General features: G+C 40.9%; 1 protein-coding gene across 1 annotated transcript in view; it reads right to left on the reverse strand.

Annotated features, from left to right (window-relative positions):
- Positions 1-11,980: 11,980 nt before the first annotated feature.
- Positions 11,981-25,666, reverse strand: part of rtn4r (reticulon 4 receptor) — an 86,394-nt gene continuing 72,708 nt past the window's right edge. Inside the window, exon 2 of the mRNA XM_033973277.2 lies at positions 11,981-14,036. Coding sequence (XP_033829168.1) covers positions 12,667-14,036 — 1,370 coding nt within the window. The 3' untranslated portion in view covers positions 11,981-12,666. The remainder of the gene's footprint in view (positions 14,037-25,666) is intronic.

The raw sequence follows: 25,666 nt of genomic DNA on the forward strand, positions 1-25,666 counted from the left end.
AAAACAGGGTCCGAAAAATAGTACCATTCATAAGAGTTGGTTTATAACAGAGGTGCCCAAACTCTTTTCATCGAGGGCCATATCTTTAAAAATATTTGACACAGAGGGACACAAACCAATACAATAGATCATTCAGATTGGTGCATTTAACATAGTTTTGACTTCACACTTTAAATAAGGCTTGAAATATTAATATTAGGTCTGTGTGGCAGTGCAGTGTGATGTTGTTTGTTATATTTGCTCAAATTTGCCATAAAAAGTACTGATTATGATCAATTGGGCCAATAAAAAGGGCCGCATTTGGGTCCTGGGCCATACTTTGGACACCCCTGGTTTATAAGTTTAAATATAACCCCTTTTAGTGTTTTATTTTGTTTGTCAAACCTTGCAAAAATTTAAAAAGTCTTATTTAGATTTAGATGAGAGGTTTTTGATCATGTTAACTTTATAAACATCAACATTTCTTCCAATCATTCTGTTGCATTCATACTTTTAATGATTATGTCTACAAAAATAAAAAAAGAATAAAAGCCTTTCAGTCATGTGCACAGCTGAACTGTTTTGAGGCTGGAGTTAAACATCGTCAACGAGAACTGAACCAGGACTACGGCAGGAGGCCAGTCTCTAAGGTCCTGGGGGATGGACTTTTGGTGCTTGATGTGCGATATTCAACTATGAAGATATAAATCTAAAGTATAAATAATGACAGACATATTGACCAGTGCTAGTGTGGACCACATGGGCGTGTGGCGTTGCTCTGGCGTTGGTCAGGTAAGCCGTCTCTTGCAGCAGATAAGATTACGCTCATCGCCTCTAACTCCGCCTTTCACTGCTCCACTTCCAGGAACCGGAATTAACGCCTGATCCGGGGAAAATATGCTCGAGATTAGTTCAGTGACAAGTTTATTATTTGCACATATACATAAGCAGCACATATATTACATCACATTATATATTTTTCCCGCTGTTTCGGTCTCTGTGGCTCACATTTAGTTTGGACCAACTCACTCTCCGTCCAGAAAATGAGCCGGTCTGACTGACGGACATCGACGCACTTAAGTGAGCTGCCCGTGTCAGGGGTAAAGGCGAAGCTTTAGAGTTTTTAAATCATATTAGGCTGGATTATAATATAGACCCATTTATACAGGGCTTTTATGAGGTGTATACATCCAAATCCTATTGGCTATCAGCCTAATCTACTGCACAAGCCCCGCAGCTCAAAGTGTGTCCTGGCGAGCCCTGAAAACGAGCGTACGCACTGCATTCATTTGGCTGAATTAGGATTGAGAGCAAATTGCCAGTCTACATTCCTAAATCCAGGCATGACTGAGAAATAATGTGCTGCTCAACCCACATAAATGGTTCATGAGATTATCCACTGGTGAATTACACAGCCCACCTCCCTGCCAGCCTTCACTCTGCTCTGCATTATTACAGAACATAACAAGGGGAAAACTAAAGCTGCTCTGACCCACTAACACTATCACTACCTATTGATTTCACTCCCACGCTTCATTCATTTTAATACTAGTCAATTTTATGATACTAACAGAGGCTGATAACCCCTTTTCTACAGAGTAAAACCTTCTGCTCGTGCCCACTTCCATCTAAAACGCTCAAAGATTATCTGTTGGAAGCGTCGCCTGCGCTGGATGCGATGCCTCTGTGATCCTCGTCTCTTAAAAGAGGATCAGGCAAAAGATGTTGATATGCTCGCGCGGGGCTCCGGGGAACGCGAGCCAATAGGACCGCAGACTGATGCTGGTGATACTTTGTGCAGTTTGATTTTACTGTCAGTCCTGATCTGTCAAAAAACTTTGCCTCAAAACAGATAAGATTAAATCATATTTGTGGTTTTTATACGTGCTGTTTTGTTTAAAAAAAAAAGGGCCATATTATGCTATTTTCTGGTCTTTTTTTAATGCTTCCTCGTGTTTTGTTTCATTCACATGTTTAACTCACAAAACCTGCACATTTAGGCCGAGTTCCACCTTGTGATGTCATCAAGTGGTGATACAGGAAGTGCCCCACCTTAATTTCTAGAATCATTTGGATCATTTCAAACCTGGAATTGCCACACTTTACTAATAGTCAACTCGAAAACTACCACTTCATGACATCACAAGGTGGAACGTCGCATTTGGAGCTGTGGACATGTACAAACTAATAATAAAGTGTGACTCAAACATGTGTGAATGAAACAAAACACAACTCTGAGGAGGTAACAACATTCTAACATGGCTTAAACCTCACAAATCCTCCTCATTAGAAACTCTTCTGCACAGCTAGCGCCACACGAGACGACCGATTACTGACTTTTGTACTTGCTCCAAGCTGAAGTGTTTCCAGTGTAAGTCCGTGAAAGTGTCTGTGTGTAATTTCCATTCAATTATTTGGCAGTGATCAGACCGACTTAGACAATAGTCACGAGCGAATACATATTTACTGAAGAGAAGGTGCTGTCCTTTGTGTAAGAATAATCAAATTAGAACTAAGTAAGTGGCGTTAAATCAACATGGATCCATTTATTTACCAAAAAACAAAGAACAACTGAATTTTATTTAAACATCAGTCTGGTGACCACTCCCTCCGTCGCACCTCCAGCCAGGCTCAAACATGGTCGTGTAATCAGATTTAACGAGCTCACTGGTCACACGTCGTTTGGAGTAAAGTGACATTTCTTTTAGCTCAGATGAACAGAGTTTATGCTTCGCTCTGATGTTTTTTCATTTCACTGTGATGTTTTTTTTACTCATAATCAGACGTATTTGTGTTGATGTTGTTGGATTATGCAGGTCCCTGATTGGCTCATCCACCCGTCAGCCACGCCCCTTTGAACTTGAGGAGATAAAATGGTGACCAGACTGTTTATATAAATGGACATAGCTAAAGTGCTAGTCAGAAGTGATCATTGGCTCCAATTCGCTTTCTATTGAAAATCTGTGTCCTCTCTCTGTACCTGCTGCTGTCAGACTCCTCATTTTGGTCTTAAATGTTCGTATTAACCCTCTACATGATCCTGGGGTTTTTATTTCACTATTGTGTCTGTAAATCAAGATATGAACATTAATAAAAAAAAAAAACAAAACACTCGAGTCACTAGGGCGCCCTCTAGAGGAGAGTGTAGCATTCCAAAATGTAGGACTTTCTCTTTCACTAAATTGACTTTCTATATTGTTGCTGTGAGTCAGTGGAAGAGTAGAAGCCAAATTAAATTAAAACAGGCACAATTTTTCAAAAGTTTGACACATGTGACAAAGAAATGGCTAAAAGCGAGTTTGCACCGATCAGTGAATGTGTGTGAAAGAAAGAGGATTTGTATATCTGAAACTGAGTGTGTGTGTGAACTGAATGTTTTTAGAAATGTCATATTTGAGGGTGAGATGTGTTGTATTAGATGTGTGTACCATGTTTACAGGTCTTTCATCCTCCTGCACCAAACTATTTCTCTTATTTAACCTCAGTCTGTCCAGGGACGACACGTGGAAACGAGTATTTTTGCTCTAACGTGTCACCAAACATGTTTCCTGTTTTTAAAGGTCAATGTAATGTGCACTGTCCCCGTCTAAATAAAAGCAGACTGTACCATACTGTAACAGACAAATATGCCGTCTTCTTTCCCTGAGGTCACTCCCGCTAGCGTTAGCAACGGGTTTGATTGACAGCGTTGCTAAGCGCCCGCTCCGTGCTTAAACCAGTGGTGTGGCCTCGCTCTGGTTTGGCTCTTTGGTTGCTATGATACGCGAAGTCGGATTTCCAAACAGAGAAATGGCTCCAAATTCACTGCTCTAACTGCTCTAGCCTCGACGAGCTTCATTTGACTGGAGCTAAACGCTGTGGATGACGTCACACTCGCGTCTACGGTCTCGGTTCGTCGTAAAGCGTTGGACAGGTGTGTATGCTGGATCTCAGAGAATACTTTGACCGTTCTAAAAGCTTCCGTTTGGCGTACAGTAACTTGAGGGCATAGCGTCGCCCATTGTTGTTCATGTTGTGGTTTTGCATCTCTAAAACTATGAATAGAGCAGAATTTGCCACAGCAGCTCCCCGGGCTGACAGTCCGTGACAGTTTGGTCCATTTCGGGCTCTGACAGGGAGGAAATGTCCAGAGGCAGCACCTGTACAGTGTGAAGGATGGTCAGACATGATGGAGAGGGTGCAGCGGCGTGTGCACTGGAGCGCTCCCAGAACTCATCAACGCCAGCTGATGGATAACACGCGCTCCTGGACCCAGCGTTTGTGCTCTCAAAGCTGTAAACATCAGGTTGGATATTTAAAAAGGAGCAAAGGACTGAGGATAATCACTGAGACGTTCATCTAGAGCTGCATTGTGTGTTTACGTTGCATTAAGAGAGAGCGTTTTAAAATATTGCAGCTTCCATGGTTTGATGATTGAGACTCCTGCTTTACACCAACCTCTCAAACCTGCGGCCCGGAGACCAATTACGGCCCGTGACACGATATTTTGTGGCCTGCAGGACGATTATGAAAGTTTAATGTTAGTGCGGCGTTGCCATGTTGTGTGTAGAAGCTTCCTCCAAATCTGTAAAACCCGAAACACAAGTGTCACTCGCGCTGTGGTCGCTGTTTGTACTCCCGTCACAAAAGATTCAACAAATAAAGACGTTTATCCATAAAATCCACAAGAATTTGTAGATTTCCTCATGTATGTTGCAAACAGGGAGGACGTTTGAGATTTTAACAAAGGTTTTTTTGGGGGGAAACCTGATGCATCACCCAGACTCCGCCTCCTCCCGCCCCCACAGAATTTGAGTTTGGTGTAAAGTAACAAAAAAGTGCACAAAAGGTAAATAAATGAAGTGAGTTTAAGATATTTGGAGCTGATCGTGATGAGGCTGGATAACGTTGGATTACTTTCCCATAATGTTTTTACCTGCAGTCGTGGAAGGAACTACTCAATTCTGTTACTTAAAAGTGCAGATATCAGACCAAAAAATACTAGTATCACATGAAAAATCTACTTAAGTAAAAGTATAAAGTGTAAAAATTCATTCAAAAAGCATTTCGTGCAGATTTAAACGTCGTATAAAGCTCCAAATGTTGTGATTTTGATTTAAAAAAAACTGCATTGAATTCTGAATCAATCTGTTTTTTTGTTTGTTTTTATTTGCATTTTTTTTTTTTTGCTCAAACTGTGAACGTGTTAAAAATAAACCGTCAGCCTTTTCAGCAGCTCTCAGACGATCACAAAATACTATTAGCTTTGAGTCCAGTCCCAAAATGTAGTAAAATAAAAGTAAAACGTGACACATGGACATTTTCTTAAGTGAAGTACAGATGGATAAAACTGGTACTTAAACATAGTACTGTACTTTACTACTTTTACCTCATTACACTCCACTTTTCCACTTTTTTGTTGAATCGTTTATAAATCACAGACTGCAGATTGGATCGTTTTTGACTAAGATCATTTTACTTTATTTTAGGATAATAACTTCAGATCTAAAGCAGAACTCGCTCTGTGTCCATGAGCTGCTGTCTCTATAATTTGTACTTTTCTACTAAAGACGTCAAGAAAATCTAGATTTGACCGTCTGTTTTAAACGGGTTCATTCTCATTCCTGTGCTCATTGCTTCACTGTATGTTTAACCGACTCAAACACTTGTATTTGAGAGGCTGCTGTTTGAAGATTGTTGAGGCATAAATTATCTCAAGCCTTTGCCTGGTGAAAAAGGTGAGAGCGAGTGGGATATGAAGCAAATGACAAAAATAAATAGAAGAGCTGGGCGTGATCGGAGCGTGTTTAGTATGCAGAAGGGAAGGCAAACACTTTTAGTCTGGGACTGCAGTGTAGCGCGCCACTCTCGACTCGCTCATATCGTAAGCCTGCGCCCCGAGCCACCGAGTCAAATATTTCAGTCACATTCACCCGCGCACAGGAAAATGTTTTATTACTGATCATCAAAGGTGGGCGGCTGCTGGAATTAGCATTAGCGTTGAGGGGTAATTGGAGAGAATAGATTTAGATTTAGGTCTGAGCAAAAAAACAAAACAAAAACACAAGTGGTTACCCATAAAACCCAATCAGAACATCCGTAATTTACTTATATTTTAGCCGACTGTTTAGATAACGACGGAATTCTGTATATTTTTTGAATTCCAAACAGGAAGTGAGCGCGGTGCTTCCAGCTCCATCGACTCCAGTTCACTTTCTATTGAAAAACTTGTCATTTTAGTCTTAAAATTTTCCTATAAATGTTCCTGGTATTTTTTATTTCTCTATTTTACAGACAAACCAGGCGTCTTCTTTCCTCGATGTCGCTTTTACTAGCTTTAGCAACAAGTTTCAAGTGTCCGCTCCGAGCTAAACCAGCGGTGCAGGTGGGACGAGTCGTTTTCTTCAACATCCTCACTCTCCATTGGCTCTTTGGTTGCTATGATACTCGCCGTCGGAATTCCTAACATGGAACTCGGCTCCACATTTGCCGCTACAACTGCTAGCTTCGATTAGCTTCCCTTCCTTAGTCCATTTATTTGTACGTTTGTCACTGCAGACTGGTCCTTGAAAAGTAAGTTGTGTAATACGTCACCGTTTTAATGATTCAGAATTATGTAAGAAAGTGCACAATGAACACAATGCTCCTTCTGCTGTAACGCCATTTTCATAAATATGTTGATGTAGGTTGTATAGTTACTAATGCTCTTAGTAACTGCATTTCCAACCTTAAAATGCACATAATTACAGATAAAATAAGCAGATAGAATAACAAAAAGTGAAAATAGACAGGTTTTCATCTAGAGAATAATGGAGTAATGGTAAAGTCGGTGACGATATCTGGTACAAATCATCTGTTTTTTGTAAGATTAATGGATTTGTACATGGTCCCTGACAAAAAAAGAAGGAAAGCAAGCAATGAAACAGAGGCAAGAAATTGAGATGGAGCTTGGACAACAACAAAATACGTTACTTTTGCTTGGAAAAAGTACAAGTTTGCAGTTTGCACTCGGAAAATTAAACACATCAAGGAGACGATTTTGGATGAAAACTGTGCATTATTACCTATCCATAGTTTTTATTTTATTTTATTGATTTATTTTGCTATTTTTATACACGCTCAAAAAGGATTGAGAAGGAGAAAACCTGACCAGCTCCCAGCCCTTTCAGTGTGATGAAAAACTAGCACAGTTGCCATGGTAATTAACAACTCAAAACAGAATATTACAAAGTTTAAACATCCTCAGAACATCCCACATACGCAGACGTTCTAACCCATGAACAGATCCACACACAACATCTGCTACAATCTGCTTCCCCCACTTAACGTCTTAATTAGCCAAAACACATTTTACATTTATTAGTAAAATTATAGGCCACGACCTTGTTCTTGTCGTCATTAAAATCCCTGCATGTTTTTACAAACCCAGAGTCAACATTTAAAAGAAATAATACGTTGATATTAAAACAGTTTACAGTGGCGTGAAATCCCAATGTTATTTTAAACTATTTTTACACTGCCCAACAGCAATTAGCAGCTAGTTACATTAGCATAGCGTCCTTGCCCTTCGTATAGCCTCCTTTACAACAAAGAACTACTTTAACTTGGGATTAATAATTTATGCAATTATTTTAGACAGCAGTGTTTAATTTTTAAACATGTTTCTGAATTAATTAGATAACAATTCTGATGTTTTATTCATGTTTTAAATATTTTCCATTTGGTATCTCTCGCTATGTCTTAAACTACTCTCTCGCACCAAAATGGCAGCGATTATTGCATAAGGCACATTTTTCTGGGCGCGTTGAGTGTCTGTTAGAATTGCCTTTGACAGAAAATGACAATTTGAGAAACACAACAAAGTGCAGCGTTTGGGAGTTTAGTCAAAGTGTTTGTTGCTTTTTAGCGTCCTTATCTTCCCCATCGCCCAAAGACATCTGAATCCCTGCCAAGATGCTAATCCGTGCTTCGTTGCGGACCTTCAGTGCAGATGGAGGCGGTGTAATGAGCTTCACTTTGCGGCGGTGTTTGGGGGAGTGGGAGACGTGTTAAACGCTCCCTCGGCGGGGTAAGGTTGGCGCCGTCGGGCTGAGGAGACGGGAGGAGATGTCCAGCAGAAGGGCAGCGCTGCAGGTCAGGCTCGTCGAGTCCGCTAAATGAAGATGAATGTGATATTTGGAGAGAAGAGGCGAGCAGATGGGCAGCGGTGGTCCCATCGGGTAACCACTTGATGGGTGAGCGGGCGGCCATTTTGGAACAACAGAAAAAAATCATAATAGCAAATTTAACAATATACAGATAGAATGTTTTATGTAGATGTATAAATAATGTATACGAGGCAAATCTGAAGAGACATACCCTGCATATTTAGGCTGAGTTCTTCTCTCAGACTGAAAACACTCTGTTCCACCTTGTGATGTCATCATGTGGTGATACAGGAAGTGCTCCACTGTGTTTTTAAACTCCACACACCTTCACTTCTAGAATTACTTGGATCATTTCCGCTTTGGAACAGGCACTTATCTCTACTGAACTAAAGGTAAAAAAGCTGTTAACCTTGAAAACTACCACTTGATGACATCACAAGGTGGAACAGAGCATTTTGAGATGTAACAGACTAATAATAAACATGTGTGAATGAAACAAAACACAACTCCAGGTCTGTTTTTGAAGAGGAAACGGCATTAGAACATGGATTAAATCACACAAGAGTCAATTTTGTGCAATATAGAACCTTTAAGTGCCATTTTTTTGGTTAAAGGTGCATCATGTAACTTTCTAGAGAAGGGTCCGCTACCTGCTTGTCTCCAAAGACATGTGACTGCTTTGCCTGGATTGTTACAGAGTCTATGGCATGAACATATCTGTAGCATTTATTTCATTTTTTTTGTACCGGTCAAAAATCTCCTGAAGAGCATGCAGTCTCTGAGTGGGGTCACCTCTACACAGATGCGACCTGTAACTTCGCTCATCGGTGCCACCTGCTTGTTTCCATGGAGATATATACGTTTAATGTCTTACTGTTTGGACGGAACACCACCCACCGTGTCATTCATGCACCTCTAGTCTATAAAACAAAGAAAGTTGAGGGAAAAAGCAGCGCTGATAAAGACTGGTCAAGTGTCCATTTGTCGACGTTAAAAACCCATTAAGGCACAACGACGTTTAACTTTGTACTTTGGAGATTTCATATCTTGTTTCAGCCACTTAAATGTGTCTAAAACTTAAAAACGTGTTGTCTTATAGTTCACATAGTGTTTAGCAGTGCCCCGGTTTAATTGGCCTCCGAGGAGCGAGAGAAGTAAGAGCTGTCATTCACCGCTAAAGTATTTCCACTAAAGCCACGTTCACTTTGTTTGATTTTAGAGGGAGAGTGTAGTATTATTTGATAAAAAAAGTCCTTAATCCCTCACTATATGTGTACAGTCAGTGTGTCCCAATTTCCTCAATCGCTGATGAATCTGATGAGTTACTGTAATTACCAAACGCTTATCCCAACATGAATAACGCTTTGATTACATTAAAAATACATTAAGAAAAAGAAAAAAAACACACTCTCAGCCTCAAACTGTTTTATCTCGTATTTTCTTTGCACTCAGTTTAATTAGTTCTTGAATTTGCATCAAACAATTATGCAAAATAGAAGCTTAACTTGTGTTCGAATGTGGCGAGGATTCTTTAAAAAGTGAGCGGACAATGAAAGGTAACACTTGTATGTGTGAAGTTTTGGATCTATAATGTGTGAATGAACGTGTTGAGAGGGCGGATCTTTGAGTCCGTCCAAATGTTCCAATGTTATTCCTGCTACGAGGCTCCGTGGTTTCCTCTCAGTGTGAGTCTCACATCCACCCGCTTTGTTTTCGCCTCCGAAATCATAATCAAACTAATTTAAAGTTGTCGGCCTTGAAGTCTAGTCGTCGTGCTTTTATTACGGGGTGTTTTTAAAGTCGTGATTTCATGCCGGCGAATGATTTCAGACTAATATGGAGTTTCCCTCGTTTCCTCTGGGCTCGGTTGTTGCAGCTGCACGAGTCATTTTGGGAAACGTTATAAAAAGTTCAACCGTTTGGCAGTTGTAATAGTGACGCAATCTCAGTTTGTACTTTACTGGGTATTTCAAACTTAAAGGTGCACGATGGAACTTCTCGGGTGAGGATGGAGCACCACGTCTCCACCGATTTGTTACCGCTTTGTCTGGAATGTTCCGTAGTATGGGATTAAACCCAACTGAGCTATGTTTGCAATTTGTTTTCTCCCCGACAAAACCCATAAAGTCGATGAAACGTTCTGCACCGACAAAGGCGCCTACGAAGGTTTAAGCTTTGTGTTTAAACGAGAGAAATGTGAGAAAATGTTAATGCCTGTCTGAGAAAAGTGTATAAAGTGTGTGGTGAGGGGTTTTACAGACAAAAACATCGAGAATAATCATAAAAAATAAAGCTGACGACTTATTTTTAGACGATAACCCCTGATAAACGAGAGTCGACTGTAGACAAACTCCATGAAGATAAATACGTTTTATGTGATTCTGTAGAACATTCCAGGCAAAACTATAATATATCCATGAAGAAAAGACAAATTACCCATCAGTCGTTTATTCTTGCAGATATTCGCCATCGAGGCATGACCCAGTAAATCCGTTGGGCTAACAGAGGCACGTCTTACACTGGGAAGAAAGCTGAAGTACCATAAACAAGTCCTTGGTAAAAGAGGGAGGTCAGAGCTTCAAGGCTGATTGATAAAGCTAATTAATATTATGTTTTTTTTAGTAATATGAGCATCCTCCATGACTTCTGGCTGCACAATAGGGACATGTGCATGCTCTGAGAGTGGCAGAGGGGGGTGGTAGGTAGTGGTGAGTGTTGATTTCTTCTCCAAGATCAATATCTCCTCCTGTCTCCTTCAGCCCGGACACTTCCAACAGCCACAGTGGAAGTCTCTTGAGGATTTGACAACAGTCCTTCTAATCCTTTCAGCTGTGCAAGCTACAAACACTGGGGTTGTGTTTTTTTTTTGTTTTTTTTTTTTTGTGAGGGTTTTTAGGTGCGTACAGTACATTATCTTTAGGCCACTCCATCACCGGATCCACCACTTCCAATGGCAATGTTGTCTGACAAGGTGACATCTACGAGCACGCCCCACTTTGTATTCAAATTTGGTGGTGTATATATGGCATATCAAGAAAGCAAAACAGTGCTTATTATGCAGCCTTGAGGGATTGTTTTGCACGCAAAGCCAAGGTTATGATATGAGGAGCTGTTTTTTTGAAAATTCCCCAAGGATTTTTTGCCCCCTGCTTAATAATTTACTCATATATGTGTTTGTAACTATACATGCCAGTTCTTTTCATCGCCTCCAGCTCCATCGTGAAGTGTAGTCATCATTTTAGACCAGTAAACATCCAACATCAAATGCATGTCGACAGTGATGGCGACCTTGTTTTTTACAGGCTGTTTTGGCATACTCATTGATTTGTTTCATCATCCAGAACGCCTCAGGAAACGCTATCCCAAACACTGAGCAATTACACGAGATCAAAAAGAATTACAGAGAAATAGGTTATCTTGAGTTCACAGTTTGTTGACCATCTTCCTGATGCTGTAATTATGTCAGGGGTGAAAAGTGTAAAGTGAGTGTCAGCAAAAGGATCCCGAAACACGCGGCTGCTACTGTTTTGTCCTACATGAAGATGGGGAATGATAAAATATTCTCTTTTGATGATATTACTGCCGTCAGAGCGGTCATTGGCTTTACTCTAGTCTGAATGTTCAAATAAAAGCAAACAGAAGTGATTATGACTGTTTACTATCCATGGGTTTCATAATGATGGGAAATTAGCATTGTTGACATAGTAATTAACAATGGAAAGCTAAATATACTCATTTTTGAAGAGTAAAATTGCTCAAAATGGCCGCTATAAACAGTAAGTTGAAACAGATGAATAAGCAGATCTAAGTCCAATATGAAGAGTATTTATGTCAACATGCGCACTGGCAGATCCTAAAGAAAACACACAACATGTACGAAATAAGAACTTTTATTCATAATATATTCATACTTGTACACAAGTAAAATAAAATGCATATCTATGGTTCCATTGCAATCTCCATAAACAAACTGACAGCATTTATTTTCCAGAAATGCTACCCTTGAACCCTCTGTCATGAAAATCGAACTGAAACTGGGGAGGTAAAACATTTGCTTTCAAAAACATAAAAAAACATAACATTACCCAACAAATGCATCACTTTGATTAAATAATGGGGAGGAGATCATTTAGAATCATCAAACAAAGCCAACATTCTTGTGTGCTTTCTGCAGTATTTGTGTGCTTTCTCGCCTGGATTTCCTGACGTTTTTATCTTTTATTTTTTATCTCACTCATCCAGTGGTCTGTCTAAGCAGTAAAAGCTTTTGAGAAGGAAAAAGGGTGGAGTCTCCGAAGTGTAGCTTAGACACGGTACAATAAAGTACATAGAGAACAAACAATTTTGGGCACCGATCATTATATACATTAGTTCTGTAGTGTTCTGTAAAGGCATCCATTTATTAAACTCTATCTTGTTATTGTGTCATTGGCCGTGTTGGGTCAGTGAGACTCCAGATATTTCTCAGTCTCTGTCTGCTGGAGATGTCACTGCATCTTCTGTGTCATTGTCGTGAGCATCAACAATCTTAGTCCAGAGTCCACAATGAGATCAGAAAGTCCTAAGACATGGCTAGAGATATCCAGACGGTGGGAATGAAAAGGAAACGCAGCACTTGCAAAGACGAACCCTGGCCTTTGATGCACTGGGCGTCTGATTTGGGCTTTTTCAAACACTTCTTTTTCTTTTTATTTGACGCTGTGGAGGATTCTGGATTGTCTATAAACTCCGGGCTGAGGTTGGAGGAGTTTTCCAGCGTGTTGGACAACGTTCCCAGCGGTCCGTCATTTTGTTTGTGCTGAGATTCATTCTTTGTTCGCTCGGATTCCCCTATTTTCGGTTTTGACATGTTCCCTTTATCCTTCACCGGGTTGTTATGGTGGGATTTTCCAGACAAGATGGATGACTTGTCATTATCTCCAAGACAACACCTTGGAATAGTGTCCCCAATAGGAATTTCACTAGGGAATTTTCCTGACTGCACTTTGGTGCTGAAGAGATCGGTCTGGATTTGAAACTTCTTCACACAACCCTCCAAATCTTCGCTCTTTAAAGTTTTCAGGTCCTCTTGTGCCAAGTATTCCGGTACGTAACATTCCAACTCCGAGCTGGAGCCTTTGAACCGCTTGAACCATTCCCACAAGGTCCTTGCCCGGCAGTCACAAATCCACTGGTTTCCGTTCAGTCTTAGATATTGTAGTGAAACTAGAGGCTCCATAGTCTCTCCTGTTAAGACGGTAAGGTTGTTGAAGAACAAATAGAGGGTTTGCAGCTTACCAAGATCACTAAAAGCCCTTGGTTCAACATAAATGACACGATTCTGGTGTAGCAGCAGTCGGTCCAGATTGATTAGCCCACGGAACATGTTATCTGTAACTATCTTTATCTTGTTATTGTGTAGGTACAGATACGTGAGATTGGCAAGGTCCAGAAAAGTATCGTCATGCAGCCTGAGGATGTTGTTGTCCTGCAGGTAAAGGTATTGTAGGGAAAACATTCCACGGAAAACTCCAACGGGGAGCTCTGACAAACCGCACCTATGCAAGTGAAGCGTATGCAACTTCGTCAGGCCTCGGAACGCCGTGGGGCTGATGGTGCGGAGGTTGCTGTTGTCCCCAATGTCCAGCTCCTCCAGTTTTTCCAAGCCATAAAAGGCCCCATCGTCGATGTAGCTTATGTTATTAGAGTAGAGCCAGAGGACGGTGAGATTATGGCAGGAGCTGAAGCTGGTGGATCGGACCACCGTCAGCTTGTTGCTTTGGAGGAATATCCGTTGGCTGCGCACAGGGATCTCAGTGGGGATGAACAACAGTCCTTGTTGTTGGCAGGCCACGGTGGGCTTGGGCTCGCTGTAGCACACACACTTGGCAGGACAGCTGTCTGTCTGAGGCACGAGGTTCAGCCACATCACCAGAATCAGGAGGCGCCCCCCTGCACACAGAGAAGAGAGGGAAAAAATATATTAGAGGCTATTGAAATACAACTCTTACACAGGAGAAGAAAAATGAGAGCAGATGGGTGGAGTTGGATAGTTATGTCCAGTTCCGTCAGGACATTTACTAAAGAAAATGCTTTTTTTGAGTATGAGGTGGTTTCTTCATTTTATCTATTTACTTTTATATGAACTATCTTATCAGAATAAATACACTTAATGGAATAATTGCCCAACGACCTTGAGAATAATCAACAACAAAGCCAGAATATCTCCACAACACCATTCACTCCAGCGCAGATAGGATTATGTCTGATTACAGTGATGTTGCATTGAATCTCGCTGCCACACGTTCCTTCCATGCTGCGTTACCAGATGTGGGAGCTTAAAACAGCAGACAAAAGCCACGTGAAACTAAAGTCATTACACTTTCGGTGGAATTAGCGTATTCTCTAAGAGGCCAGACATAACTAATGGTGTGGCAGCGTTCCTGAGGTTGACATTTAGCCTGACGCCGGGAGATAAGACTTCATGCCAGGCGAAGAGATTGATGCCAACGGTCCGAGGTGGAGAGGTGGAGAGGTGACTGTAAGCACCACTGCATCCTCCCCTAAGCGGGATTTTAAACAAAGATGAGATGAGGCTATATGAGACGGTGTGCTGCTGCCAGTATTAAAAACATTATTGTAGGTGTTAGCCCTGGGCCGTCCACATTTAAAGTCCATCTTTGCACAAAATGACCATGCTCTGTGACATTATTAAGTTTATATTGGTGAACGAGAATAAACAGATGACCAAACAGGACACAAACAAAAGCTGTATTATGGTTAGACTTCTTGCTGAGTTGTTTATCGAAACATAAACCCTTCAAATGTTCAAAACTTGTTCTACAAATTCAGCCAGTCGCTCGAAAACTATTTGGCGTCATGTTTTCATTGTGAGAATTCAATGTGAATCAGTGTCTCCAGTTGCTTTATCCAGTGACAGGCCTTTTTTATGAATGGGTTTATTTAAATAGACAAGTCATTATCAACCTGGTGGTATTTCACAGCGATGGACAATACACAAATGTAAAAATATCCGTTCATCTCCTTCAGATTCACATTTACATTAGGGGTCATTGGCGACTGGAATAACCATGAGCCTTTTACGGAACGGTACACCTGTAGCCCGTAAACCACAATACAGATAGGCTTACAAATACAAAGTGAAAACCTCCAGCTACTTGCTAAGTGCAGGAACACAAACTACTCTGCCCCATTGGTTCCCTCTATAAATATCATCCCCCTATAAAAAATAAATTCCCCAAAGTTGTGATGCAGAAAGTGTGGCTTTTGGGGCTTGACCTTGCTCCATACATAAATCAACGTGTCAAAATGTCACCCGCACATCTTGCATGAGAATTTAATCCGAGGCACTGCTTCGAATTTCCGAAGTGTCGTCAGCTTCTATGATTGCCGAGGATTTCCAATCTTCCATGCACAGGTGAGGAATTCCGAGCTCACCGGCGTGACAGGTGTAGCAGCTCTTGAGTAAAATGCGTGCTCCTCACTCGGCCCCCTCCTCCTCGCTCCGCTCTTTCCCATTTCCTTCTCATTCCCCGCAGTGTGTTGTGCAGCGCCTCGTCGTGGGCCTTGTTAAACGGAGCTGTGGTGTGGCCTGACAGCGGCCCTCTGCTGCACTTTCGGTCCAATCTGGGAGCGGAGCCGTCAGACTGCCACCGGAAAGCTGTCAGGGCTCCCCGCTCTTTCTGCACCGTAGCACTTTTCCCTCAGCTCTGCCTAACAATAGCAATATTTTATCGCACGCCACGCTTCATGTATCTCCGCCGCCATCTTCCTCCCCCTCCTCTTTGCTCTGTTCATTAACGGGCGATTTCCTTTCCACATATTGCATGTCAGAGATGGGTTCCTCAGCTATTGTATAAGCCATAATACGTCTCTACTGTCATCTGAAGATTGACGGCGTAACCCACTAACAATAGAATCAACCCTGTCCCATTCGGTCGTTTCACAAACATCTCCGCGTCTTCACTGCTCTAATTATTCTCCATAAACAGGTGGCAAACAGGTATATTTTGAGTTTCATCTGCTGTGCTTGTTCAGTTTTTCTCGCTAACCTTTCTATGACTCCTCACCAGACTTGTCACCTCCTACACTTGAGACTATACGCTATTCTCAGCTAATGCTAAATCTGTGTTAACACCAAAAACATGCTCGAAAACATGACAAAAACTGCGCTCTGATCTTTTTTATCATGCACGCAGCTTGTTCTGTCCCTCCAGTCGTCAACTCATCAAATCTCACTGAACTAACATCACTACAGCTATGGTAAAACTGCGGAACGTCCTGGAGGTGGGACGTCACCGGAAAAGAAAGTTAAAACCATAATTTGGATTATTCTTCACTTCTGGTCAGATTTCTGCTGGACACTGCCTTAAATCTGTCCAAAGAGAGGCGCTAACTCCAGTGAAACTATATTTTGGACTATTATAACCAAAGGAACAACAATCGCATGGAAACAAGCAGATCGTAGCTCTTTTCTAAGCCAAGTAAGGTTTGTAAGTAAGGTTTGTGGAGATGCAAGCCCACTCAAAGTAAAAACATACGTGCTTCTACTTTTTCAGTGCAATAAAAACACAAATGAAAACTGTAGTCTAATTTTTGGCTGTTGGAGCGTTAAAAGAAAAGCTTGAATGATTTGTTTGGATCTCGGGCAGATTAAGCGCCAAATCCTCCATCTTGGTGGGTGCCGTCTTTTACAGTCTTTTTGCTGCTGGTACCGAGGGCACGCGGGGACAGCTGGTAGCCCGCGCCCTGATTTATCACGGTGGCTTTGCTCTGAAGGGCTGAGGATTGGGACGGGGCGGCGGACATGACAGCGTGATCCCGTCGGCCCGCGGTGGAAGTGATGTCTCTGTCAAATATGAATCAGCTCGTCTCCATGGGGTCCTCCTGGCCTCCTTCTCCACGCAGACGTCATTGTGTTGCTTAAGGCTAGTCATGATCTTTCCCTGTCAGGGCATATATCCTGAATGAGGGAAGCCAAGCGTGTCGTGCGTTGAATTTAGTGCGTTAACATGGGCGGTACTCAATCACTTAACTACTATTTTTGGCCGTTTAACCTTCCCCGAGTTTGAACGATCAAGAGTTGCACGTCTACGTCTTTGTCCAAAAAAGTTCAGAGTAACTAATTTGGCTTCCAGACTCAGAAAATGCATGACCTACATTTCTTTTTACAGTGGACGCTTGCAAACCTGAGAACACCATCCCAACTGTGAAATACGGAGGCAGCGTCGTGTTGTGGGGTTAAAATATTTAGTTATTTTAAATATTTTCTGCACTTCACAAAACGGATACATCATAAGGAAAGAACATTACGTGGAAATACTGAAGCAACATCTCAAAACATCAGCCAGGAAGTTAAAGCTGGATCACGGCAGCCATTTTTGTGTCTTCGACCTCCCCTTTAAGATGCAACGTAAGTGCAGTGTGCAAATATGTACTAAGAATGAATCTGTAACAGCGAGTTAATTGTGATTTCTACACTTCTGAACTGTTTGTGTCCTTTGTGATTATTCGTACTTGGTCTAAATTTACTCAAAAGTGATAAAGACATGTAAAAATATCAGAGAAAATAAGTCTCGTAGGAAAGTAAACAGTATAACACCGTGCTGTCTCTATGGATGGACGACTGAGGGATTACACAGACGTCTCTTTATAGCATCTTTGAGCAAAAATTGTAGAAAGTTTCTTGCAATTTTGGAAGCTGTGATCTGCGTTTTATTATAATATAAAAATTTCATGTCCTGGTGGCTGTTTGTGTTAAAAGATTGAATCGCTGAAATGGAGGATATTCATATTTTAAAACGGTTAAATGTTATTTCTACACTTTAAATTTTTTGTGCACTTCACAAAAAAGATGCATCATGAGGAAAGAACATTATGTGGAAATACTGAAGCAACATCTGAAGAATTTATAGCTTGGAACAAATGAGTTTTCCAAAAGGGCAAAGACCGAAGCATACTGGCAAAGTGGTGACAAAGAGGTTTAAGGATAACAAAGTCGATGTTTTGTAGTGAAGCCCTGATGAATCCTATTGAAAATGTATGAACAGACCTGAAAAAGTATGAACGAGCAAGACGGCCACAAACATGGCTCAGTTACACCAGTTCTGTTTTGGATGAATGGGACAAAATTCCTGCTAATTATTATGAGAAACTTGAAGAATATCCAAAACATTTGACCCAAGTCGCACAGTTTAAAGGCAATGCAACAAATACTAATGTGATGTATGTAAACTTGTGAGAAAGCAATGAAAAATTGTCTAAAAAAAAAAAAAAAATCTCTCATTTTTCTGGCATTTAGCAAATAGAAATAATTTTGTTAATCCTACTTGACCTAAAACAGGAAAAGTTTCATCTGATTTCTTGTGAGACAGTGAGGGGAAAAAAAGCATGTGCAAACTTTCAACTGTATATATGCAGAAACTGATCATTTGTTGTGCTTTTTTTTTAACCATAAATATATTTTAAAATAGGTTTTCAGACTTTTTGTTATCATTCGTATTTAATTTATTTCACAATGATCATGTTAAAGATGTAGTAATGTTAGTAACTCTTCTTTTCCTGTGATTTCTTGGTAAATAAACGACTTCTCATCACAAATACTTTACACTTGCCACATACTCGGCCCAGTGCTGTCATAACTTCACCCTTATAGATTTTTCTTCGGTTAAGTGCTACTTTTGGAGAGGTTAAATTACAGTAGAGAGTCCCCGCGGTTACACTGTCATGCAACATTTTGTGTCGTAAGTTTTGCTTTGAAGCTGCTCTTGCTTGGTAAAAACTTTCATTATAAGGGAAACATGTTCTTGACTTGTGAGAGCTTCTGTGAATTGCACACGATTGGCTGGTGGCAGATACTTTCACGGAAAAGGCTATGATCATAAGGGCACTCCACGGCAGCCATTTTTGTGTCTGAGAGGGAGGCTCAGAGGAACGACTTCCTTCAGCCTCCCCTTTAAGATGCATTAAAACATAAGTGCAGTGTGCAAATATGTCCTAAGAATGAATCTGTAACGGCAAGATAATTGTGATTTCTACACTTCTGAACTGTTTGCGTCTTTTGTAATTATTTGTACCATATTTTCCAGACTATATGTGTCACTTTTTTGATAGTCTGGGGGTGCGACTTATACTCAGACGCGACTTAAATGTGAAATTATTCTTCTACCTCGGGAGTTGTTCGACACCGAGGATGAAGAATTCAGTGGATTTATTGATTTGGAGTGAGATCCAGAGTAAACTTGTTGTTTTTTCTGCTTTATTTATCTTTAATATCTTACGTTAACAAACCAGACACGTGTTCAGTTCTGTCTGTGCTTCATGTACATGTTTACGTTGGTGTTAGGTAATGGGTGATTTTACATGTCACAGTTCACGTGTTTGACCACTAGATGATGCTGCTGTGTTTGTAATACCTGTAAAAACATTTACTTGACTCGTTTTCTTTTATACATTTCATATTTAATTTCCTCTTATTCATTTCCCCTTCATTTATAAAACCATAAAGATGATCATTTTTCATTTGGAACAATATTGTAAATGTTTAGTTTATCATAAGTTTAGTTTAAGGTCGTGAAAACTACTTCCTGTTTTCCAGTTTTTAAGTAAAATATAAAGTTGTCTATTTTATGTTTATTATAACTTGCCTTTAAAGATAAAATGTCTGTTCTTGGTCTCAGATTCTGTAAAATAAACTTCCCCAAAAATGCGACTTATAGTCCAGTGTGACTTGTTTTTGTTTTTTTCTTCTTTATTACACATTTTTTTTCTTCTTTATTTTTTACTGGTGCGTTTTATTCTCCACGACTCCACGTATAGTCTAGAAAATACGGTACTTGGTTTAAGTCTATTTACATTATCCATTTATTACTGAGAGCAAATCCAAAATAAGCCTTTTTATAGCATCTTTGAGCAAAAATTGTACAAAGTTTCTCGCAATTTTGTAAGTTGTGATCTGTGTTTTATTATAATATACATTTTTCATGTCCTGATGGTTGTTTGTGCTAAAAGACTGAATCACTAAAATGGAGTTTATTCATATTTTAAAACTGTTAAGAAACGTTGTGGGATTAAAACTCTGCACATACAGTAGTTCATAGTTTGTTTTTGAGCTGTTTTTCAAAGGCTCGACTGCGTTCTGCTCATTCAGTTCACGCAAAAGCACTAAAGTAACTGGAATAACTTATTATAATATTCTTATCAACTCATCACGGATCCATCAAACGCTGTTTATGTTTACGTCCAAACCAAAAACGTGATTATTATCAGATTTCTGGAGTTATCAGATCATTCAAATGTCATATAAACAGTTAGAATCTCACAACTTTAATCCGATTTCTGTCTGTTTGTTGATCTGCGCGGGCTTTGTTTTTCGTAGCCATGTAAAATGTGTCTGTGATCCATTTAAACTGCAGTAATTTTCCATCAGCGGAGCCGTGACCCAACCCGAGCCGACCGCGGAGTCTGAATGAGCGCACACAGTGAAGCATCGCCAAAGACATCCTGAGCTACAACAAAATCCAGTGAAGTTTATCTTGGTCCTGTTGCGTCTCTTTCAAGCCTCTGCCGGGGAGAGTTCAGACAAGCTGAGAACAAACCAGCAGACAGACACATCACTACAACTTTTATGAAGCAGCTGCTGTGATCTTAAATAAAGACGCACGCCTCAGATCAAACGGGATTTTTAGGACATGATGGACCAGTGCGCTGCCTTCTGCCCCGTTGAGCGATGGTGTTTTTTTTGGGACACTAGGGGGCACTGAGGAGGAGGAGATCGGGGGGTACGTGAGGTCCCGTCTCTCACAGATCTGACACAGCACCCGCCCCGACAGATGGCTCATGAATAAGTGAGAGAGCAGAGGTCGATGGGCAGTGACTCCAAAGTGTGCGTGCTCTGGGTGTACAAGTTAAATTAGCTGTAAAGTGTAATTTAGTAAGATCTATGCTTCGGATTGTAAGAACTGCACGTCACCAACGCCACAAACATTCAAGCTAAAATATCTCTGGCCAAGCTAATAAATTGTGCATTAAAGATCGCTCAAACACGACTTTGAGAGGGTAAATGAGAAGAGGAAACGACTATAACACGGCTCTGGAAAGCTCTGGTCTGCTTTGATGCTAAAATAACTCTTGAAAAACACATATTTCCACGGATAAGACTCGTAACTTGGCCTAACGTCATGAGTCTCCACTGAGCTGAACATGTTTATCCTCCTAAGACACGAGCTCTTGCTGCTTTTTTAATTTCTCTTCGTTATTTGGGCTGATTGTACCTGATGAGTAAAAACAAAAACATTTATTTTTATATTATGTAGTTTCGGAGAGAAATGATGTCCACATATGAGGACATTCGTTCTACATTTGAATCATTTTGATAAAACATTTGAATAATAAACTTAAGAGCCTGAAACATTTGTCCTGAGAAAAAAACAAAATGAGAAACAACTGTGCCTCTTGGATCAATGTGTCTCATGTGAAGAGCAGGAGACATGAGCCTTTACAAAAATAAATACATAAATCCATTAATAATAATTTTAAAAAAAGTAATAATAATAATAAACTCTTAAAAATATTCCTAATTGAATATTTTTGCATTGTTGCTGTTCTTCTTTTTTGCACTGTGGCCTAGACAACCCAAAATGTGCCAGGTCCCAGGAGGTTAATGCCATACTGTGGAACCTTCCAGGCAAAGCAATAACGATAAACAGGTGCTGGACTCTTCACCACAAATGTTACATAGTGGACTTTTAAACATAGGCAAAAAAAACACAAACATTTAAAGGTCCTATATTACACGAAATGGACTCTAGTGAGCTTGAAGTCATGTTATAAAGTTATTTCCTCAAAAACAGACCTGGAGTTGTGTTTTGTTTCCTTTATTATAAGTTTGTCAACATCTCCAAAGCTCAACATGCTCTGTTCCACCTTGTGATGTCATCAAGTGGTAGTTTTCAAGCTCCTTTTTACCTTTAGTTCAGTAGATTGTCAATTCCAGATTAGCTGAAATGATCCAAATGATTCTATAAATGAAGGTGTGTGGAGTTTAAAAACACAGTGGAGCACTTCCTGTATCACCACATGATGACATCACAAGGTGGAACAGAGTGTTTTCAGTTTGAGAGAAGAACTTGGCCTAAATCTGCAGAGTTTATGTGTGAATGAAACAAAAAAAACGCAACTCCAGGTCTGTGTGTGACGAGGAAACGACATTAGAACAGATCAGAAAAGGGTGTGTGGCCCTTTAAATTAATCAATACGAAACTACCTGGAAACGGCAGGATAGTTATTGAATATCGAGTAACGTAAACTATTAGCAGAGAGACTTCAAAGATAGGAAAATGCGACGGAGTGTTCAAGCCTTTTCCTGACGGTGGGTGAATGAGCTCGGCATCACGGGGTTTTCAGATCGAATCCCTGCGATCGATGCGGAGACAGAAAGAGGGAAGAAGAGACGATATCTTTCTTTCCAGCTTCTCTGAACTGCAGGATCATTCAGACCGACGCTCAACACTTACACAACACAATTATACACGCGAAGAAAGTCATTTGCTGTTCGCTGTCATCAACTATAGACCCATTATGATAAATATAACGTCTTTCTCTCGCTGGAACATTCTGTATCTGCGCGTGTCAGTTCGCTATTTCAATCCCTTTCGTTCAGTCATTCATACGAACGCACTCCTCTGTACCATACGTCGTGTAGCTAATTGCGTAAAACAGACAACCATTCATGTGGAATCCAATTATAAACGTCAGATGCCGCGGAAACCAACCCCACGTCTTGCATACAGCCGACACGTGAGGAATAATGACGATTTTCTTTCGAACTCAAAAGTCGAAGCTTAGAATAGCAGCGATTCGTGCTCCTGTTTTATTCCCTCTTTAAGCAAATCCCTAATAGAGTTGGCGGTGGTAAAGTGACACTGCATGGATGACTTGTATCGCGGTGGCTCGGTGCCATTGGATCGGGGGCAGAAACGTCTCCTTCCTCTCCCGTCTATTGTACAGCGGGCGGCGTGCCAAGTGGCGCTGCCGAGGCTCCCGTCCAAAAGGGGCGTTGGGAGTTAAATCTACCCACGAGCCTCCGCTGCCCGGCCCCCGTCCCGCCTCCACGCCTCTCAGACATGGACAATTTGTGCATGTGTGTGAACTGAAGCCATGTCAAATGCATAATTCATGTAGTGTAAGCTGGAAATAATGCAAGCATTCAGGGGACATGTCCGGATGCACTCCTAACGCCACAGAGAGGGGAAAAACAATTTGGAATGGCCTACTTTGTATTTCACATTCACTGGCAGTAGCTTTTGCCTAACCAAGTGCGTGAGGCCTTATCTTATCTCCACATGGCTGCGTTGGGAGCGCGCGAGGGGGGCCGGGTGTCGCGCTGATGAGTCGCTCCCAGGCAGACTTCGGCACAGGTGTTAACATTTCAGGAGCCATTCTTTCTCTTGTCTAAAACAGCGCGTGTCGTCCCTTTTTTGAGCACTAAGTAGGAATTACAGACACAAAATAACAGGAAACGCGGAGTGAAGGGATTTGGGAGAGATTAAAGTCATGCACTAACTACTCAAGTTGTCTGAAGCCAAGATAAATATTAAAATCCTCTAAAAATAAGTGCCATTAATAATTAAGAAGGTAAAGAGGTTAATGTGCAAGACTTGTACCTGGCTGATGTGAGTAATGGCTGCTTTTCCTGTGCTGTGTTTTTCCTAGATGCAAAACCTTTCGCTCGGTGTTTAGTGTTGGTCAAAAGAGGCCGTAGGTGCAGATTGGCAGCCATTTTTGTATCACTTTGCACCAGGGCAGGTGTAGCTATATGCATCTGTAGTTCAGTTCTGTTCGTTTTGTATTCAAGTTGTGTGAGCAGCTTGGAGAGTCAAAAAACACACATTACATACAAGTAGGCAACGCTATTCAGTGCTCAAAAGTACTACGCAGAAGTACAAATACATAAATATCAGAGCTGACCCCTATTTCCATGATCACAAATGATAAAAGTACCGACATAAGCACACAAACTGAGTACAAATATGACAATGACCTAGATAAATATTTTCTATTCCACCTTCAAGGCACCAAAGCTCTTTAGAACAACCAACCCCTCACTAATAATGGGACGATATACGATAATATCACCATCAAAAATGTCTGAAGTTAATCGTTTGTAGCATTTTTTGATAATTGTGATCATTGCACATGTTTATAATCGTCTTTACGGCACCAGACTGGCTCGTGTTTGCAGTTTCAACACAATGTTTAGATGTTAGATATGGTGTTTGTCCACAAGGGGGCGCTCTATCCTGCTCAGACAGTGGGGTACATTTATATTCTCCACTGAAGAAGCTGAAGTCTGATGTTTGGAATTATTATGGATTTGAAAAACAAGAGCAACAAGATGAGCCACCGATCAGAGTCTGAAGGAGAAAAGATACGGCTCTGAGGACAAAGACCAGCGACTCACACGAGCGACTCACACGAGCGACTCACACGAGCGACTCGCAGACGCACATTTACGAGACAAACACCCTTCATTTGACAAACTAGAGTCAAAAATCTCCATCGTAAGTAACGCACCATGAGAAATAAACTATTGAATGTAGTTTGTGTTAGTTTGAATTTGTATGAATACTGGTGTTTGTGTCGACTTTGCTATCACTAGGTTAGCGTTAGCTGGATAGCATTTTGCACAGCTGATGATTGTAATATATTTATCATGTCCTTTTTTTGGGCCTTTCTCAGGTTGGTTCATGTGGGTTTTTTATAGTTAAGAGTTATATAATTGACACATTTATTATTCCTTCATTGTTAATTTCACTTGCAGCAAAAAACAACAAAGGTGATGCTCAGACTCCTGCAGACTGTCTGGTAATTGATGCTTTAGTGACTTTTTAAAAAGCTAAACCTTGGTCGTGATAATATTATTAATTAGTTTGACCAAATAAATCACGTGTGTGTTAAACGTCTCCCCCAACGACACAGCGACTGCATTCATCTGTGGGAGCTGGAATCACACCGACAACCTGCGGCTCAGTGGATCTGACCGCTGTTAAAATGTTTATGTCGTGGACGAACCTGAGGACGAACATTCAACTAACTGAGCCACTCCCGCTCCAATAACTGACTTTTATTTTTCATTCCCGTTTTAGATAAATCACCAAAACAGTATTTTCGAGTATTTTCATATTTGCCTTTTTGCACCGCCACGCTTCAGTATTTTGACCCTTCCCGAGATCCGCCTGCGGGGATGATTGACCGTGATGCACTTGGGAAAATCCGTGCTAGTTGCGATGCATGTGACGTTCCCAGATAAATCCTTGGAGAAAAATGAATGTCTATCTCATGGACGAATCAAATCCCAGCCCATATGGATTTGTTTATGTTTGTGTGTGCGTATCGTGACATATGGACATCCCATACTTTCTCCACTCTCGGGCGATGATGAGTGGGACGTCGTTTTGCGGTCATTTAAAGCCACATTCGCTTGGTTTATTGTTACGCGTCTCCGATGGCTAACCCGTTTTTCCCTTTGTGACTCGGATTAGCTCGTACGCAACGGCTCCCTC

This window comes from Periophthalmus magnuspinnatus, chromosome 9, assembly GCF_009829125.3.
Source record: "Periophthalmus magnuspinnatus isolate fPerMag1 chromosome 9, fPerMag1.2.pri, whole genome shotgun sequence".
Classification (NCBI taxonomy): Eukaryota; Metazoa; Chordata; class Actinopteri; order Gobiiformes; family Gobiidae; genus Periophthalmus; species Periophthalmus magnuspinnatus.